General features: G+C 29.7%; 1 protein-coding gene across 1 annotated transcript; it reads right to left on the minus strand.

The window, feature by feature from the left end:
• Positions 1-18156: 18156 nt before the first annotated feature.
• LOC107891647 (uncharacterized protein At4g22758) lies at positions 18157-19617 on the minus strand. The gene is made up of 2 exons (XM_016816494.2): positions 18658-19617; positions 18157-18540 (listed from the first exon to the last, which is right to left on the minus strand). Exons 1-2 carry the CDS (start codon positions 19040-19042, stop codon positions 18368-18370), a joined length of 558 nt encoding a protein of 185 aa, XP_016671983.1. The 5' UTR covers positions 19043-19617; the 3' UTR covers positions 18157-18367.
• Positions 19618-20737: the final 1120 nt, after the last annotated feature.

Below are 20737 nucleotides of genomic sequence, written 5' to 3' on the forward strand. Positions count from 1 at the left end.
GATTTGATCAAATTCGCACAAATTATTAACACAATTATTGATATAACATTATTTTATGTTTATATATTGCATACACATATAATTATATTTATCCAATATAAAAATAAATTGATTATTTATTTCTTTAAATGTGTATGATTGAATTAAAATTAAAGTTTCGTGTATGCATTTGAACCACAATCGAAGTTACATGTATATAATTACATCAAATTAAAATTCATATATCAAATCGCACATTGAATCAAAGTTGATGTATAAATTTAAAATTTATCCCAAAATTTAAAAAATAAAAATAAAACATGTGATAAAATTTCAAATAGCATTAAATAATTCACCGTTTATATACCAAATAATTGTCCTTAATTTTATCTGATTTAAAAAATATAAAATTCTTAATAATATTTCTAAGTGAATTGCATTATAATATTTTATTTTATCCTTGCATAATTTTTATTTGATTTTAAAGCTTTGAACTGAAATTGCATTTATTACAAGAAAGCAATTCTTTCGTAAGAATTATATTGTTTAACTATAAGATATTTCAATACGTAGTAATATATTTACAATAATTTACAATAGGAACGATATATTTAAGGTTCGTATACAAACATTAGTATTATTTTAGGATTTGATCTAAGTAAAGGAATTAAATTTTTAATTTTTTTAAAGTATGGGGACTATTATATTAAAATTAAAATTATATAGATTAGTAATTATTATATTGCTAATCATGTTTTGTGTTATTTTACCTATTATTTTAAATATATTTTTTTAAATTAAATAGTAAACTATTCTACGAATAATTATATTTGTAATTTTTATTTTATTCTAAAATATAATTTATTTAGTTTTTAATAATATAAACAAAATATTTTTATCTAATAGTAAAATTATCATTACTCTATCAAACCAAACAATATAATATTATGTTATCACTCTCGTATATTCCATTCCCACCAAATAGACTATTCAATTCTTGTCATATTCCATTTTAACTAACCAAAAGTGATATATAAATTCCCTTCTTTTTTTTTTTTGGGGGTGAAAGTAAAACATTATCTAACTAATTACATAAAAGTATTTTGAAAAGAAAACCCTTTGCCTTATTTGTTTCTAGGAGAGGAGGGAGGTTAAAAATTTACATTTCTTTTCTGACCAAAGCTAGTTTAGCTAAGTAATCTGTAGTTTGATTAATTTTCTTGTGCCAAGATGTTTTGAATTCGTCTAATCAATGTTGAGTTCGACGTAGTGAAAACACTTCCTTAGATAGTTTTAATAACCTCCAAGCTCTCATATTGGATTATGACCTTGTCACGACCTCTGTGTTAGATAAGCTTAAGGCTCTCCAAAATTACCTAAAGTTCGACATAAACAATTGAGCACTTCCCGATATATCAGTTATGCCCAAAGATCCACTCTCCATTATCATCACAAATCATTTCTACAGATGCTGCGTTTCCTGAATCCAGTTGTATAGCACCGTCAGTGTTAAGGAAGATCTGCTTTCCAAAAGGCCGGTCATCAATGGACAAGTTGTTGCAACCCATCATTTCGTCACTATAGACTGAAAAAGAATTGTTTGGCCCAACTATACAAAGCTTTGACTATCTCACTTGGTCTCAAGTTTTTCCTTGAAAAATAAAGAGATTTCGGTTCTTCCAGATACTCCAAGTAAGTATTCTAAAGAGGCAAGCCCAATTGGCTCCTCCCTCATGAATCATAATATTGTCCTGCACATTAGAAAGAATCCAATCATATAAACTATTAGAGAAAAATTTTGGTAAGTGGTTACCTAAGATAATCTAATTCCAAACATCTTTAGCTGTTGTGCAATCTTTGAGAATATGCAAAATGTCTTCCGATTCATGACCATAGATAGAGCAAGAAGGATCAACCGCTAGTTCTCGTTTGACTCTTTCTGCATTACTGAGAAGTCTTTGCTATAAGACAGTCCAAATAAAGAAACAGACTCTCTATGGACCTGGAAGCTTCCATGCGTATTTCCATTTCTCATCTCTAGAATTCCACTCGTCTTCCTTCAAGATCTTGTAAGCACTTTTGAAGGAAAAAGCTCCTGTCAAAGTGTGACACCATGAGATTTTATCTGGTCCCTCAAATGGATGTGAAGATAACACTGCTCACAGATAACACTGCTTTCGAATCCTCAATCATGCAATGGTTGATTATTTTTTTAAAACTTTTCAGAATTGTAGCAATAATACTTATAATAATTTTTATTTTGTCAATTTAGCTTTTCTTAACCTTTTAAAAAGAGTCAAATTTAATTATCAACCTTCCAAAAAGAGTCAAGTTGCTTTTTTTTAAGGAAATATTAACTGAACATTAAACTTTTAAACATGACAACTCTTATGTACTTCATGCTAACTTTTTTTAATTTAAATTTTTTGAATATTTTTATAAATTTTAAATTCTTTGTTAACGTGACATTTCAAATAAATATTTCCATGTTAGCATGAACTATATGTGGACTATCATGCAGATTGTCACACCAATATTATTAACAATTTAATGTTTTTGTCAATATTTCCATTAAAAAAATGATTTAACTCTTTTTGAAATGTTAATGGTCAAATTTAGCTCAAGAAAAGAATAAGAATCAAATTGACAAAATATTTAAACATTGAGAATTAAATTTATCATTATACTTCTTCTCTAACACGTTTTTTATATTGGATGAAATGAGTTGTTTGTTGCATTATAATCCATTGCTACACATCAAACAATATAAAACTAACACAATAAGATTAAAGCAAATAATCATACTTAAATAAAGAAATTAAATAGAATAGATATTATAAAATTTAAGTATCATAAAAGTCATTTGTGTTTGGTTAAGTTTACGTTTTGGTTGTTAAACTTTAATTTATTTCGAAACACTCATTAATGTTATCAATTTGTAACATTTTGGTTACTGTATTGTTAACTAGTGTTAGGAGTGCAATGGAAATCACATGTCACTTGTTAAACACTAGCATCACTTCCATGTCATCGCCACGTAATTTAAATGCATTTTTTTATTTTTTATTTATCTTTTTATCTTTTACTTTATTTCTTTATTTCCTTTCTTTTTTTATTTATTCATATATTATATATTTATATATTTATAAATTCTTAATTTTTTATTAATTCATATATTTACATATTTTTAAAATACCAATATCCTAAAATTGATATTTTATAAAAAAAATAAAAAAAATATATAAACTTATTAAAAATACATCTAGAATGAATCCGAACAAAGGAGTGTCCAGATTCAGATGTATTTGGACAACCATTTGTCCATGTTCATTTTAGATGTAATTTTTTTTATTTTTAATAATTTATATATTTTCAAAGATTTTTAATTTATGTCTATCATGTGGAATACTAAGAAGTTGCCACGTGTCACCACTAGATTGGCTATAAATGACAAGTCAGCATAAACTAATGATATTAGTGTGGAGGTACTAACATGAGTAACGAAATACAAATTCAAGTATTAACTAGATAAAAAAAGGAGTTGAAATATGAATTAAATAATTTCAAATAAGTTTAAGGGACAAACTGCCCATTAACACAAATTTGAAGGAGTGTTTTTTTTTCCTCTGAGTCAGGAACATCTTTAAATTGCTTATTACTTCATCATATGCGAAATTGAAGATTTGAGTTAAATAGACGAGGATTGTCCAAAGAGAGAGGCAAAACCAAAGATTTGACATGAAAACAACAATTCTCCCCGGCAAATTCTTTTGGTTTCAAGGTGATTTTTCTAGCAAATGCTATCAAGCCAAGGCATGTATGTTTATAAATAAAGTTGATTTCGTTTTCTCCAAAAATGGTGACAAGAAAAAGAGTTGGTTTTGTTTTTCTAAAAGTCGTGACGGTGTTAGCAGTTTTTATTTTTAGTTATGACTAGTTTGGTGTATCACCAATTTTTTGCATATTGTCATTATAATTAATAGCATAACTTAAGAAGCATTAGAATGATGTTATTAGTGATGATACATCTTTAATAATTTTTTAGTACCACCAATTTTTCATCATTTATATTTCTCTTCCATTAGATTTTTCATGATAAATACATACTATAACCAACGATTTCCAGTATCATTTCTATCTTGATTTTCTTTAATTTGATATATTTTCCTATTTGCACCAGATTTAAATTACATATTAATTCAACTATTGATGAGTTGTTGTTTCCGTCTTAAAAAGGGGCAAAAACCAGACGTCAGGAGCCATGTTTTGAATGATTATGATTGCATATGGCTAAAATTTAAAAGAATAAAAATTAATTATTGTAAAAAGGATACGTCATACAGGTGAGGTTACAGTCGGCAAAGATGAGGCATTTGGGGTTATGAATCTTTCAGCTTTTCATTTCCACCTTACAGCCATTAGAAATGTCGGCTGGGTGTGACTCCAAATATTTTATATTTAAATTTAAGTTGGGTTGGGTCCCTATCATATGATAAGTCGATGCTTAAAATAATATTAAATATTATTAATATATATGTTGAGTGTAGTAATAGAATATAAAGATGGTATTGTTGTGTGAAGCAACCATATATGTGAGACAAATAATAATCTTTATTTCAATAAATTTTAGAAAATTTTAAAAAATATTATAAGATTTGCACATTTTAATTAAATAAAAAAATCATTAAAGGTCTATTTGAAGACTAAATAGTAATTGGATAAAAGTAAAATTATTAGGGCGGTAATTATACCCTCTTGTAATTACATAATTTTATGGACGTATTTAATTGATAAAGTGTAATTATATCGTCATTTCCTACGTCATATTTGATAGTTAAATTGTAGTTACATAATTAAATAATTTTAAAATTTTAAAAAAATCTTAATTATTTTGAAAATTATCAATGATACTTGAAATCAAACCATCATATGTGATAGAAAGAATTCCACAATAGAAAAAATAAACACCCTATGCAATTTTATCTGATTATTCTAACATTTCATATCTGTTGCATTATTCACTATTTAACATTAAACACATACTCATTAATATGTAATTTAGTTAAATTTAGTAGAATTAATTTATGATAAATATTAATTAATTTAGTTAATTATTTAGTATGTCAAAATATATAAATATTTATCACTCTTCAATAAAAATTTTAAATTATTTAAAAATACTAGTAAAATAAATATATAATTATATTTTAAAAATAAAATATATGTAAATAAATTAAAATATTGTAATTATTGTATAAAATTAATATTTTAAATTTAAATCATGTGGAGTGTATCTGGAAATTCGTAGAAAAATAGAATTTGAGTATATTTATTTGTAATTAGTCGCACAATTACTTAAATTCTCGCCATTCTCTTAAGAATTAAAGAGGGTTACACTCAATTGAATGAGACCCACTAATTGCAGTGTCTACCCAAAAAATTATAATTTTCGAGACGTGTTTGGTTGACAAAGTGTAATTACAACATAATTACCTATGTCATGTTTGGTAGTATAAATTGTAAAACACATTTACATAATTTGTATTTTTAAAAATATTAATTATTATAAAAATATTATTAGTTTGACCAAAATAGTTTCTAAACAAGTAACAAAAATTAAAATCAAATCATCATAAGTATTATGTTAATTTTAAAAAAAGCAGCTGGTAATATGATTACTAATAGAAATAGTAAGAAAAATAAATATCATATACAAATTTATTTAATTGTTCTAGTGCATATTTGTAAGATTATTTCCTCTTTAATATTTAACATATTCTCCTTATCATCATTTATTAATCCTTTTTCTATATATTCTTCGAAGTATAAATCATCTCAGTTCCATCTATAATTGAAGTTATGAAATATGCAACATGCTAATACGATCCAACCCCTTTTTTTATGCTATACTAAGGTGATGTTGTTAATATGAGAAATATTTTTTTAGAACAACAAATATCTTCTCAACCACATTTCAAAGCCTTTAATGTCTCAAATTAAAGAGTTTGCAAGTTGTCTATGATGATTATGTCTGTCATAATTCTCTCAAATAGTACCATACCCCATGATATGGTGCAAAAAAGCCTTTTCTATTTGCATAATTAGTATCAACCTTATAATATTTGGGTTTACAATCCAAATGGTCTGTAACTTTAATTATAAAAGCTTATATAAACTTAATTTGGAGAAAGACTTATATTGGATTATATCCCTTTGAAATATTACTTAAGTAAAAAATAATATAAAATTTATAATATATAACATTTTAAAAAAATTATAAATTGTTCAAAAAAATTCATAACACTTCTTATAAATAATATAATTTTCTGTCATAACTTTAGAAAGTTTTTCTTTTATAAATAAGTTATGATAAGAAAAAACTGTAATATTTTTTAATATATAAGTAGCTTGTTTTTATAATATATAGCATAGACAAATAAATAAGTTATATTCATACTTCTTGGTCATAACTTTTATAAATAAATATATTATAAAATTTTTACAACATTGGAATTATTTTTTACAATAAGTTTTTTTTTGCTATAATTTTAGAAAATTTTTAGGATTTAAATGATATAATTTTTTGTTATAATTTTATAAAATACACAAATTATTTTTATAATATAATTTTTAAGATTTATAATATAAGAAATTTTAAAATTAGATTTGGTTGTAATTACATTCATAATTACTCCAATTCTCACCCTCTCACTTAAGAATTGAAAAGTGTAATTGGATACACCCAATTTGGTGGGATAGACCGGTCACAATGGTTAACAAAACATGCCACTATTATGTAATTACAAGTAATTACACACAAATCTAATTATTAAGTGACTTTTCAAATACTACCTAAATACCTTTCCGAACACTATCTTAATTAAAGCTATAGAAAACTCTATAAAAATAAAAGCTAAAATAATAATCAAAGCCATTTCCAGAAATATCCATCGTCTTTCCTTCTCTCAAGCTCTATAAAATTACTAAATAAACGAATTAAAAAAAAAAAACTATCATCTTCTTTCTCTCTCAAGTTATGTATCCTACAATTTTAAATAAACTAACAGAACCTGATGATGGCATAAGACAGAAGCAAGAGAAACTGATGAGGTTGGGCAATGAAGAAACCTAGCAACTTCAGCCTTTTCCTTTAGTTTGACAGCACTGGGAGGCAGTAGTTAGAGGGAAAGATTAAAAGAGGAGATACACGAAGGAGGTAAAAAATGTATAGGAGGTTATCAATTGTTAATACAAATTTCAAATTATTTAAACTAGACTAATAAAATAATAGGATTATATCTTAAAATATATATTATATAATTAAACTAAAATTATTATTATATAAAAATAGCTTTTAAAATTTAAATCATGTACGGAATGTTTGAAAAGTCATAGGAAAATAAGATTTGAATAATTATTTGCAGTGATTTGCGTAATTATTCTAATTCTCACAAATCCTTAAAAACCGGAGCGTGTTCACAATAAATAGAAATAGAGAGTGGATTATAAGATATAATATATACTTGGATGAATATTCAATCTTTGATGCTGAATTGTAAAGTATTCCTAATGGATTGGTATTCATCCAAGGCAAGCATATCGAAATGTATAATTATAATAGAGAATGTTAGTTTAGGTACTCCTATTATACTCAATTTAGTAAGATTTACTAATTATAATGGTGGCCTAACATATCAAAATATATAATTACAAATAATTATGTATAAACCTAATTACTAAACAACTTTTTAAATACTTCCTCATATATACTATTTGTATTAAAAAATTAATGACGCAATTAATTCATTTCATAATCTTGAAGATGAATGGTATTTACAACAGTAAATATAATCAAACATAATTGGTAATAATTTTAGGAGCGTTTTAGTCAAACCCTACTTTACATATCGTTCTCCTACATGGTGTAAAATGGCATAAGAAAGCAAGTTACGCGATGCGAGTGCACAACCAGCCTATGTTTATGGACGGTGAATGGTCAAATTATGTAGGCAGAAAGCACATTGATGGGACAAGGGAGTGCATGGGGTGAAAAATAGCTCTCACTAATTAAATGGCTACATTTTATCTTATTAAAACTGAAAAATGATAATAAATAAAGACCTACATCTTTTTGCAAATTATTACATTTTCTTCTTAATTCCTCAAAGTCTTTAAAAGAAAAATTGTAGATCCAATTCAATAAGTCAAAATTTTAGCAATCATAATGATTTATAAGAATACCTACCCAATGACGATGCATGACGCCGGTTTATTTGGAGGGTTAGAATTAGATTTTTATTTTTACTTTTAGGTAAAATTAAATTTATCATTATATTAATATATAATTTTATAATTTTAGAAGGATTAAATTAAAAATTTATCATTTTTAAAGAGATTTGCCCTTTGACACCATCCTTATTAAATATATTAATTTCACTTAAATTTGACATGTAAAATCAATATAAATTATTGTCATACCATCACCAAATTATCTAATGCTGAAGCATAAACTTTGGCGAAGCTTGGCTTTCTAGAAGCTTAGTCTCAACTTTGCCAAACTCCACATCATATGAAGTGTACCCATGCAATCCCTAAAAGATATGGAAAGAGCTCTTGCTAACACCAATCCATTCATCACCTCTTTAAACTTGACTACACTCCACTTAGTCACTTTACATTGACTTCAACTGTGTTCCCAGTAGACAACTTGCCACTCTATTGCCTACACCTATGGAGTAAAGGACTAAATGGCTAAAACTTACACTAAGCCAACTTCTCATTATAAATACAATCCTTCAACACCAATATAAGAGGATAGAAAAGCGACTATATAACCCTAATTTGCTTAAATACTAGCTTCAAACCCTCATCTATAGTGGCTATTCGCACCACCTACGATGTGAACCACCCTTGTTGTCCACCAAACACCTTGTATAACTTCATTGTTATAATAATCAATGTTGTTTGTGGGTATCAACCAAAAAGTTACATATTTGCCCTTAGGAAGTTATCATCATCAGGAACAAAGAGACTAAGATGCCTTTCACTACCAGAACCAAGGTAAAATTGAACACTGAGGTTATAACGATGTTGTAGAAGCTTATCATTAATCTTCTCCATAATTTCAATGATGGAATAATAGTCATACCCTTTCATTTCCTTCCACTACTCAAGATGAAGGGTATCGTTAAGATCCAAGAGTGGGAGAAGAGTTTTAGCCTATAGTCTAGTAGTAAGCCTAGAATGAGTTTCTTTAGGCTCAACTCCGGGAGTGTTTTCGAAAAGGTGCTAAAAGGGTTAAAGAGTAGCTAAGAAAGGAAGAAGAAAAATATTTTTAGAGTCAAAGTCGGTCCTTAAGATACTAGCATAACCCTAGCTCAAAAGGGCAACCAAACCATTACTTTGCCCAATGGAGGAGAGATGAGGCTATGCTAGGACGTTAAAACTATTGACACTCAAAACACTTGAATGAGTGTCGTCTACACCCTTCTTCATTATACTTGAGTCGGCAAACTCTCATTAGAATGACCTTGCATTAGACCTTTAAACTATCAACATTTATCATAAAAAGGGCCTAAACAAGTATGGAAAAATAGGAAGAAAGCTAACTAAAATATCACTACCTTAATCTAGCTTAAATATGTAGTAGCACTAGCCAGCATTTCGTTCAGTCTTTTCAAAAAATGACCCTCATAGTTGTAGTTAAGAGAACGCCCCCTCATTGTCGATCGTAAAACAACATTAGAAGAGGGGTATACAAACTTAAAAGGGGAAGGAAAAGTTTGAAATGTCAGATGATAAGATAATCTAACATGGCCAAAACTCTTTTTCCTCGAAACTTGGTACCAGTGAAGAATAAAGTAAAGCAACCACAATACTTATTAGCTAACAATAACGACGATGCATCCATCATCAAAGAAGTAGAAGATAGGAGCTTTGCCCGCACCTTACTGGGACCTTTAAAAAGTCAACCATGAATGGATCAATGAACATTCTACTATAAGAAATTGATCCCAAGCTTTTGCAATTGAAAGAGATAACCTAAAGGATCCTGATGCTAACAATTAATGAACCACCCACACCCACCACCACCTCTCACAGCCAGTGGCGAATCTAGGGGGCTGGCAGGGCCCCTGACCCCCTTAAAATGTAAAATTAAAATTTAAGCCCTTGAGATTTTTAAAAAATTTTAAATTAGTAAAGGTAAAATTACACTTTGGCCCCCCTAAAATTATAAAAATTTGATTTAATCATTTAAAAATTATAAAGATATAAACTATAAAAAATTAAAATTTCATCTGGCCCCACCTAAAAAATTATTCTGGCTTCGCCCCTGCTCACAACCATCATCAAACATCTCACTCAATTACTTCAACAGACTACCTTTCTATTCCTTTAAAAACAAGGAGAATTGACAAAAGAACTGATGAAGGAAACTGTTAATGGATAGATCAACACCAAGAATCTATTAATCCAAGCTCAAAGTGTCTATCACTATTTTAACATCGATACATGTTCAAAATTTTCAAACAAGAGAGAAATCTCGTTCAACATCTTTACATATGGATTAAGCATCACCAGAAGGCTGATCGACGTCCCCCTCAAGCATCAAGGAAGACAAAGACCATCATCTAAACTAGAATTTCCATCATTTGTACTTGCCATAGATTGAAATTTGTGATGCCATTGAACTTCTCAATGTCAAACCTTGTTGTTGCCATCCCTGAACGGGCTGATCTACAAAAATTGAACTAGCTCTGACACCACTTGTTGGGGATCAACCTAATTAAGCAACGAACAAGTAAAAAATAGCGGAAGAAATTGATAAATTAAACACAAATTTAACGTGGAAAACCCCTTTCAAAAAGGATAAAAAGCGACGGGCAAAGAAAATTTTACTATAATGGCAAAAGAATGATGAGTACAAAAGATGGAGATAAAAACTAAATCCCGAAACCCGAAAACAAAGAACCTTCAAAATATAAACACAAAATTCTCCAAAAGTGTTATGAGTTCTAATAATTTAATGAGTGTATTTTTTAAGGTTGTAAAATGGCCTATTTATAGGTTAAATTCGTAGGTCAAATAATAATAAAATAATCTAAACTAATCAGAGTTCGACTGAAACAAATAATCAGAGTTTAACTGGGAGATTATCTCTCAAATTTGATTGACATATGAGGCATACTAAAAAATCTGCTATGAAAGTACAAGGATAGAAGTAAATGGCAAAATGTTAATGGAAGTAAAATAACTTTGGTGAATTAAGGTATATGTATATGTATTTATATTTATACTTGTGATTTGTACATGTATACTTGTGTTGTGATCTCATAATTGATTCCAATTATGCTTCAATAGATAGTTAAAAGTAATCGAATGATAATGGTGTCGAATATAATTTACATATATATTTGAGCACTTGATTTTTGTTGAAATGTATATACATTTGTAACTATGAAAATCGCATTACGATTTTGTTATATTATATGGTTTGTAATATGTTTTGATGATTATTGGTATTTATTAATGCCCTATTAACAGTGCCAGATAGAGTCATGGGTATAGTTGGCACATTATAGGGTTTGTTTTGATAGGTGGGAGATTTAGCATAGAGCGCGTATCATATTGTGATAGTTCTTTAATACCCTAGGGGTTGAGAACGTATCACTAACTCAAATACCCTAGGGGTACGAGCATATTCTGGTGTGGTTGGTGGGATTGGTGCATTTATGCCCAATTAGCAATTCGTTGCATATTCTAATGTGTTGGTGGATTGATACATGTATCCGTTCTCAAACCCGAGTCAGTTGATAGGGGTCCTATTAATAAACAAATGTGAATTGTATTTGTTAATTATGTAACACCCCTAACCCGTATACGTCAATAAATTAGGATTACAAGGCGTTACTGGATAAAACACAACCTAACACAGACATTCAGTAGAATTCAAGAATTTTATATCTATGTTAAATTAGTCAAATTTTAGGTAAGTAAAATTATAAATTCTACTTTAACTTTTTATAACAAAACATAACATTTCAGTTCAGTTAAACCATAAGAAAAATAAACTAATTTCGTATGGCTATTAATTATATATATACAGTACATTAAAGTACGACTCCCAAAATATTATCTAGCCTATACATGCCATAAGTTAAAATTTAAACATTTCAATACCGAGACAGTAGATAGAGTGATGATCTTCGCTAATGATCCCCGAGTCTGCAGCTTGATTTTTATCTATAAAACAATTGGACAAAAACAATCAAAGTAAGCTTTTATAGCTTAGTAAGTTTATAACATATCTAAAATACATATAAACGAACATATGTATAAACATTATATGCTTATAATCAAGTTACAAACATAATCCTTAATTGTATATACTGATTGCTAGTATACTTATCATTTGCATTTCATCGAATGCATATCTATGATCTTTCAATTACATATGTCAGAAAACATATATTGTTACTTATCAACTACGTGAGCCAAATGCACATCTATACCTATAATCCACATATGCCGAATGCATACATATATTCAATAATTTGCATAACAACCAATATATGTGCCTACTAACTAAATACAAAGATCCAAACGTTTATATGCTCATCAATTACATATAAACAAAATCATATATATATGTATCAAATACATATAATCACTTAATTTAACAGATTCACCGGCACTTGGCCTGCTAGGCTTATAGCCTGATTCAGATCACCGGCACTTAGCCTGCTAGACGTTTAGTCTGAATAATTTCACTGGCAATAAATCCGATTGATACTGAGCTTTAACAAAAGAATCTCAATTCACAGAAGTTGTATCTCATATTTGTATATAAAATCCAAATAAAATTCAGCTCAATATTCAATACTTATATCTTTAAAACACATGGATAGATATAAATCCCAATCATCAAATCTAACTTAAATAATTCAACCAAAACACATTTATATATATAACCTCATACTTTAGATTCCACTACTAATATCATAAAATTTAACTTATAATATTCTATGTACCTTTAACATTTGAATTCCATATATACAGATATAATTTCATATACCATTTCAATACAAGATCTTATACATGTACATATATACTTATTCGAATCTAACAAACATATATTACTCTATACTTATATTCGAAACAAGAACATATACCTATATACTTATACATATTCGAATTTAACATATATATATATAAATATAATTTCATCCTTATACTCAATATAAATATTTATTCATAAGTACACATACTTATTCGCTCCAACTTATACAACTATTTTATACTAAATTCACACCTTATTCACACATACATGCATATGTTCGAATATATCTCATACCTTTGTAATTTCATACCTAAATTCAATACAACAAATTTTACATGTATATACATGTATATTCGAATATAATTTATACATATATTTTCATACCTAAATTTATTACAATGACATTTATATGCATATTTGCATATTCATAGTCATTCGAATTTAACATATATATGTATACATAATTTCATACTTTCAATTCAAATTTTATACTTTTAAATTTAACTCAACAAAAATACAATTGATATACATACTCATATACTGATTTAATAAAATTAAATAGCTAATAGACTTACCTCTGATATCAGCGGACACGATCGACTATTCAACTACTTTCTTTTTCCCCCGATCCAAATCCGTTTTCTTCGTTTCTTGATCTAAACATATTAAAATTTAATTTTTTTATTCATCAAAACATTCAATTAAATCCAAAAATACATAAATGGGCAAATTACCATTTTGCCCCTGACATTTTACACTTTTTGCAATTTAGTCCTTTTGCACAAAACACAAACTACACAAAATTTGCCCACACTAAGCTAGGGCCGAATGTTCCTTATCTTTATTCAAGTCCACAAATTTCATTTATGTCACATTTTAATCCCTCAAAAATTTATTTTCACAATTTAGCTCTAATTTCTCAAATTCATTAAAAATTCAAAGACAAAACATGTTAATCTATCGCATATCTTTCATTTTTCATCATCAACTATCACAAAGTTCAAGCATTCATCAATGGCACATTTCAAAATCATCAACAATTCACAAAATTAAAACATGGGTTTTGAAGAACACAAAGCAACGATATCAAAAACGTAAAAATTATTAAAAACCGAACAAAGAACTGACCTCAATCAAGCTTTTATATGACCGAATGTAGCTAGGTTTTCTTTCTTTTTCTTTTGTTTAATTTCGGCTAGTGAAGAAGATGATAACCCTTGGATTTTTCTTTGGTTTTTAATTAACATATATTAGTTTTTTATTTATTTACCTTATTAACCTTTAATAAATAATTTATATTTCATATAACATAAGGATATAATTGTCCATAGCCACCCACTATCATTTCAAATGGTCTAATTGACATTTAAGACCCCCATTTTTAAAAGACAACAACAATTAGGTATTTTTGATTTAACCCCTAAATTTTCATTTTACGCAATTAAACCCTTTTTATCGAATTGAACATTCAAACGATTAAATTTCCACACGAATTTTTCACACCTATAACTTAACATATAATAGACACTAAAAATAATATTAAAATATTTTTCTGATTCGGATTTGTGGTCCCAAAACCACTATTCCGATTAGGGTCAAAATCGGGTTGTTACAAATTGGTTATGTTAAAAAGTATTGACATAAAGATCGATTCATGTCATATGAAATGAGATGTTAAAACCCTGTGGGTGTGTCAACATTATTTATAACTAATTGTGTAAAATGAATACCTTGAGGGTGATTTAAGAGATGGATAATATTGAATGTTATGTGAATTGTGATACTAATATTAAACTTATTAATATGTGATATAATGATTTCCAAATTTTCTATTTAATTTGATTTCATGCTATTTCTATATTGATTTCTAATTGTGTTAGCACCATTAAGTATTCAATACTTAACGTACGGTTGTATTTTTCTTTGTGCGCTAGTCTCAAACAAATTTTTAGTAGACCGAAGTTGCAAAGCTTCCAAAGACAGTAACTCAGCTTAGTTCAAGTTAAGTTTGTAATTCTTTTTATATAAAAATGCACCTAGGTTGTTTTTGGTTGTTAAATATTGTTTTGGTCAATTTGGTATGCTTTGATTAGCTATGGAACTATAAGGTGTCTTTTGTTGAATTTTAATGCTAAAGTAATGTATGAGTGTGCATGGTTATAAGTATTAAGCCATTTATTTAACTACATTAGGTAAAGGTGATTTGATTGCTAAGTTGTTCGAATGTTTGGTTACATATTTGTTTGTTAAACTGATGTATATGAAATTGGTATAAAGTTTGCTCAAGTTAGGTATGAATTTATTGATGTTTGAATGCATTTAAATGTTCATTTTAGCCCATATAATAATATTATCTCGAGACATAACGACCATGTCTAAAGACCCCAAGAACAAAAATGATCAAATCGTGCATGTTTGGGTACAAGTCTCGAGACTTAACAAGCAAGTTTGAGACATCATAATCCAAGACCCAAGACACAGTGGCCTTTGTCTCGAGACAACAAAACATCAAATTTAGAGGTCTAAAATAGGAGAATCTCGAGACACGAGGGCCCTAGTCTTGAGACATGTATCCTTATGTCTTGATACACATCAACATCAAATTAAAATAAAAATAAAAATAAATTTTATCATGTCTTGCGACATGAAGGTCATGTTTCAAGACCTCTATGTAGAAACTAGATAAAAGAATTTAGATTCAAATCCTAAATTCGTTTTTTAATTTCGTACAACTCCTAAATATATTAAACTAGATCAATTGGCATTCATTGAGCTCGTACACATGATTTAATTGAAATTATACATGATTTATTTGTGTGAATGTACGTTACATAGTAAAACGATATTGAGTTAGTCTAAGTTGCTCCAACAACGTAATATGATATCACGCATTCAAATCTGATGATTAGATTGGGTATGGGGTGTCACAGGTTACATTATTCAAAACTAAACCTTCAAAAGTTATCCATAAACTATACATTGCTAAACCTCAGTGGCTCTAATCTTAGGCGACACAATTGGTCCTGGGCAAGGTCTCAATCAAATAGAAGGGCCAAAAGCATTGCAAACAAAGGGATGGTCCACTAATGGTGGAATGGAAAGTCCTCCAACTTATTTTTTATTTGAATGTATTTGTGCGGGATAAAAGGCAAGACTCTTAGGGAACTTGTTAACCTCAAGGATAAGATTGCTTTATGGTGCAAAATAACTTATGCCATGAGGACCTTTAAAGACAAGGGTAAACATATTCCTAAATCTAATTGAAGAAGGTTATTTTCAACGTTTTTTATAATCCAAAAAATACAATATTAATAGGTGCCAAGAGTTTACTAACAATTGTCTAAGGGAAATATTATACAATCACAACATCTTTACAAACTAAAGATGAAATGGTAACTGAAAACCCGTCTCAAACAAGTGTAAAAGAAGAAAAAAATCCTTTCCCACTACCTGTAACCTTACTCATTCGACGTGTCCCTGAAGAAATAAAAAACTGGTACTTCTAGTGAGGATGTTTGAGATATCACATTTTCAACATGGTAGTCATATCCACAATAGTGGTTGAACACAATCGTTCCTCACCCTTTATGGAAACATCCTTCATTCGGAATGTTGAATGATTGACTTCAATTCCTAAAAATAAAACAACAAACAACAGAAAGATAATAAGGAACTTCCCTATGAATAAAAATGAAAAAATGTCGAAGGTAAAGAAGAAGAAAATGAAGAGACAAGTTATATAGGAAATCACAAGGGAGCCTTATTTATAAGTATTTGAATTGGAAGTTAAAACAAATTTTAAAGAGAAATAAAAGTGTCGCTATTTCAAAAACTCAATTAAAGATGAACTTGTGTCTAGCAAGAAATTAATTAAAAGACACAACGATTAAGGGTATTAATCACGATGGTACAAAAGTCACTTCATAGCCTTGTTAGAAATTTGACTCAATCCAAATCACTTTATAACCTAGTTTTCATCTAGGGCCAAATTTTTATACCCTTGCCAAATCGTCCAAGTATTGGCATAGACTTTGGTGAAACTCGAAGCTTAATCTTATCCTTTCCAAACGCCAAATCGTATAAAGTGAACTCATGTAATCACTCAAGAGATATATGGGGAAGAACTCATACTAACATCCATCAGTCCATCACCTCTCCAAAATTGACTATACTCCATCTAGTCACCTCCCATTAACTCCAACAATGTTCTTGCTTGACAACTTGCCACTTTATCACTTGCATCTATGGAGTAAAGCATTCGATAGTTGAGACCTAAGCTAAGCCTTCCTCCCTTTACAATATCATCCTCCAATACCAAGATAGGGAGACACAAAAGATTAACTACTATATAACCTTTGCTCTCCTCAAACACCACCTCTAAACCTTTGCTCCTAATAGCTGTCCCACCACTCATGGAATAAACTACCACAATTGTCTTTGTAAAATTTAATTATTATAACGGTTAAAAATAAATTAATCAAATCTAAATCAGAAAAACATAAAAAATAAAATTAATTTTGCTCTAATATAAGAACTCTCCTCGATACTCAACATGGTAGTTGGAACTTGGAATTTTGTGTGCAAGTTACTTCGAATTGCCAATGCGACACCAAGTCTCAACCCTTAGCTTCAAAGGAATATCCAAGCATCCATTTTCAGGGCCAATCACAGCTTACGCTTTATCCTGTTAAGCCTTCATTAATGGTGTTTCTTTTCTTTCTTCAAAAATCAATATATTTGGTTGCTTCATATTTCAAAAATTTTCATTACAAAATTGTGTTTAAAGTTTTTTCAATTATCATTTTAAAAATTTATCAATTATATCCTCATATGAAAAGCACTTTTATCGTTGCAGAAACTCGTGAACAAATTTATGGAAATTAATAAACAGATAATATCAATTTTGGAGGTATAATTTACTATTTACTTTGAAAAAAAATGTCTTTTCTTTGATTTATACTCTTGTGTTTGGAAGTGAGAAGAAATAAACCCAAGATATTTTACTTACCATCACTTTTTTTTTTTTTTTGGTGTCTTTCATTAGAATTGAGATCATCCCAATGTTTCTTTTTCTCAATTTAAGCCAACATGATAAAACAATGACTGAGATTAACAAATTAAGAAATATTCCAACTTTAATAAATTAAGCCAAAAAACTTTATACATTTTTAGCAAATAATTAAGCAGAAGAGAGATTATGATTAATTAAACACTCTCTCTTTCCTTCCCTAACCATTCTAAAATACCCTACATGCAATTTTTCATAAATTTGCATGTTCCATAATCTTTTTTTTTTTTTACAAAATACAATACCCATAAACAATGCTTCTAAAACAAGAAATCCATGAATTTGAACCAATGTTTCGAGCTTTTTGTAACACTTTCCGCTTCATTTGAGCACGACGCCGTTTTATTCTGGCCGTCCTTCGATGCCGCCGTTTTTGTGCATAAGAAGAAATTTCTTGATCCCAACGCTATCAGCTTCTCTTCCCTTCCCAAACCTGCGATCAAACAAACGCAACAATATTGGCAATCAATTACAGCCGTACGTTTCCCCAAAAATATAGAAACCTGATCTAACGTCTAATAAATTTTCGGAGGTAGTTCTTTTTTCTTACTTTCTAAGCTGAATTGAGAATAATGGAGATCGAATAGCGCGGCGTCCGTTGGCGGCAGCATCGGTCGCCTACCTTCCTTCGAGTACTGCCTGACGGATACCGTTATTACGTCACCGACAGTGTTTTCCGGTGACATCACCACTTGCACGGCTCCGAGGCTCCCTTGAATCGTCACGTTCAATAGCAGCTTCGTCAACTTCGGCGGCCTCGCATCGGATGAGAGTGAAGTAGACCTCTCTGGAAGCAGGTCGGGAAGCGTCTTCGGCCGCCTCAGCTCCACCGGTTCCATCGTCTGGATTCTCCCGTGAAACGACGACGCCCTTTCAGATAACCTTACCCTCCGGCTCTTCTCCGGTTCCTTACGGTTATTTTTTGAATTCCTCATCGGATTGAAATGATCGACCGTGGTATATTATACAGTGATTCAAATCTTAAATAAATAAATAAATAAATAAAACTTCTCTTCGCTGCTTTTTTAGGTTGGAGAGTGAGACAAGGGTTACCGCAATCGCCGGTGGCGGAAAAACCTAAACCGAGGGAAACCGAGAGCGGGGACAGAGCGACGGCTCTCGAGTTTCCGATCACAGTAAGCTATCATTAGCTGAATGGTATAGCCGTAAATAAACAGAGAACCAAAAGGCAAAGTAGAGAAGGTATGAAAGAAAGGATAGGAAACTGACTGCCTCTAGTACCCAACCCTCGCAGGCACTTTATATGGGAAGGAAAGCGAAGAACGAGCCAGAATCATTGAATCGCACTCAATCTATTATTCTTTTGGGTTACTGGCTATACCCGGTTGATGGGAAATAGATAATTTCATTTTGCGCGCATTACTCATTACTCTACCGCTCTGACTGGTAATTGCCCGCGGATATGACATTTCTGTGGCTTTGCTTGTTGGGTAGCGGGCTTCGTGTTAAAGTGCGCTGGTGAAGTACTGAGCCTCCTTAACCTTAAGCCTGAAAGTAAAAGTCCTATGGTCCACTAAATTTATAACACCTACGGAAAGATAGGGTCAAACTTCATCAATCCCCCCAAACTCCACCAGATTCTATATTCGTCCCTAAGTTTCAAAATGCTTTAATTGAGTCCTCAAATTATTATTATTGCTTTAATCATGCCTTTCTTTTGGGTGTATTTTAAAAAAAATTGGGCACCTTGCATATGAACAACTTGGATATCACGTTTAAAAAAAAAAGCAAATAGTTTTGATAGAATTTAGAATTATTTCTTTTTTTCACACATCAGATTCAAGTTGTTTATATGATAGGTGCATCCATTTTTACAATTTAATCCACATTTGTAAAATATATTGATACTTTTGAGTCTAAATTAAAATATTTTAAAATTTAAAGACCAAATTAGAAGCTAAACTATATTTTTGGTACTTAGAATGGATTTAACCCACTAGAAGAATATTGGTATAGTGTTGAGACCACATGGCTACCATGTGGACCAATCTAACTTCCTAGCTTTTACTTTTTAAAAATGTTGACGTTCATAGTTTTGTTTTAGGCCCTTAAACTATACTCATTTTCCCATTAAACTCTTTTCCATATAAACACCTAAACTTTTATTATACTTTTAAGTCCAAAACTCAAATGGTGTTAAATAAAAAAATTGAAACCCAATCATAATATTTTCCATGTCATGTTTCTTTAATATGAAAACCTTGAATTATTTTTTTAATTATTTCTCTCTCTCTCTCTCTCTCCCCACTTTCTCTTCTCATGTAAAGCCATGGCCAACACGATAATGGCCTCCTCAAATGCCATAATCTCCATTGTTGTTTCAGCATCCCTCCCTCCCAAACTCAAATTCCATCAAATCCGACAGCTTTTCCTCTAAAAAATCCCCACTTCAAAAAACAAAAAACCCCAAATCCTTGATTCAGCCAAACCCTTTCTTTCTTTTATTATTATTATTTTTTTTGGCAAATCCAAGCTTTCATTTGGTTGATCGAATTTTGATGGGTTTTTTCAAACCTCAACTTGCACTGTAGATTCAAACGTATTTTCCATTCTGCATTTGTATTAGACTAAATGGTTTGCTGGAAATGAAGAAGGGAGCATGAAAATGG

Source organism: Gossypium hirsutum, chromosome D09, assembly GCF_007990345.1.
Source record: "Gossypium hirsutum isolate 1008001.06 chromosome D09, Gossypium_hirsutum_v2.1, whole genome shotgun sequence".
NCBI classification, from domain to species: Eukaryota; Viridiplantae; Streptophyta; class Magnoliopsida; order Malvales; family Malvaceae; genus Gossypium; species Gossypium hirsutum.

What these genes read in the sequence shown, in the direction of transcription:
- LOC107891647 (XM_016816494.2), bottom strand. Translation starts at nt 19,042, where the DNA reads ATGAGGAATTCAAAAAATAACCGTAAGGAACCGGAGAAGAGCCGGAGG. An exon ending in TTCTCAATTCAGCTTAGAAA is followed by an intron (nt 18,541 to 18,657) that starts GTAAGAAAAAAG and finishes GTTTGATCGCAG; the next exon opens with GTTTGGGAAGGGAAGAGAAG.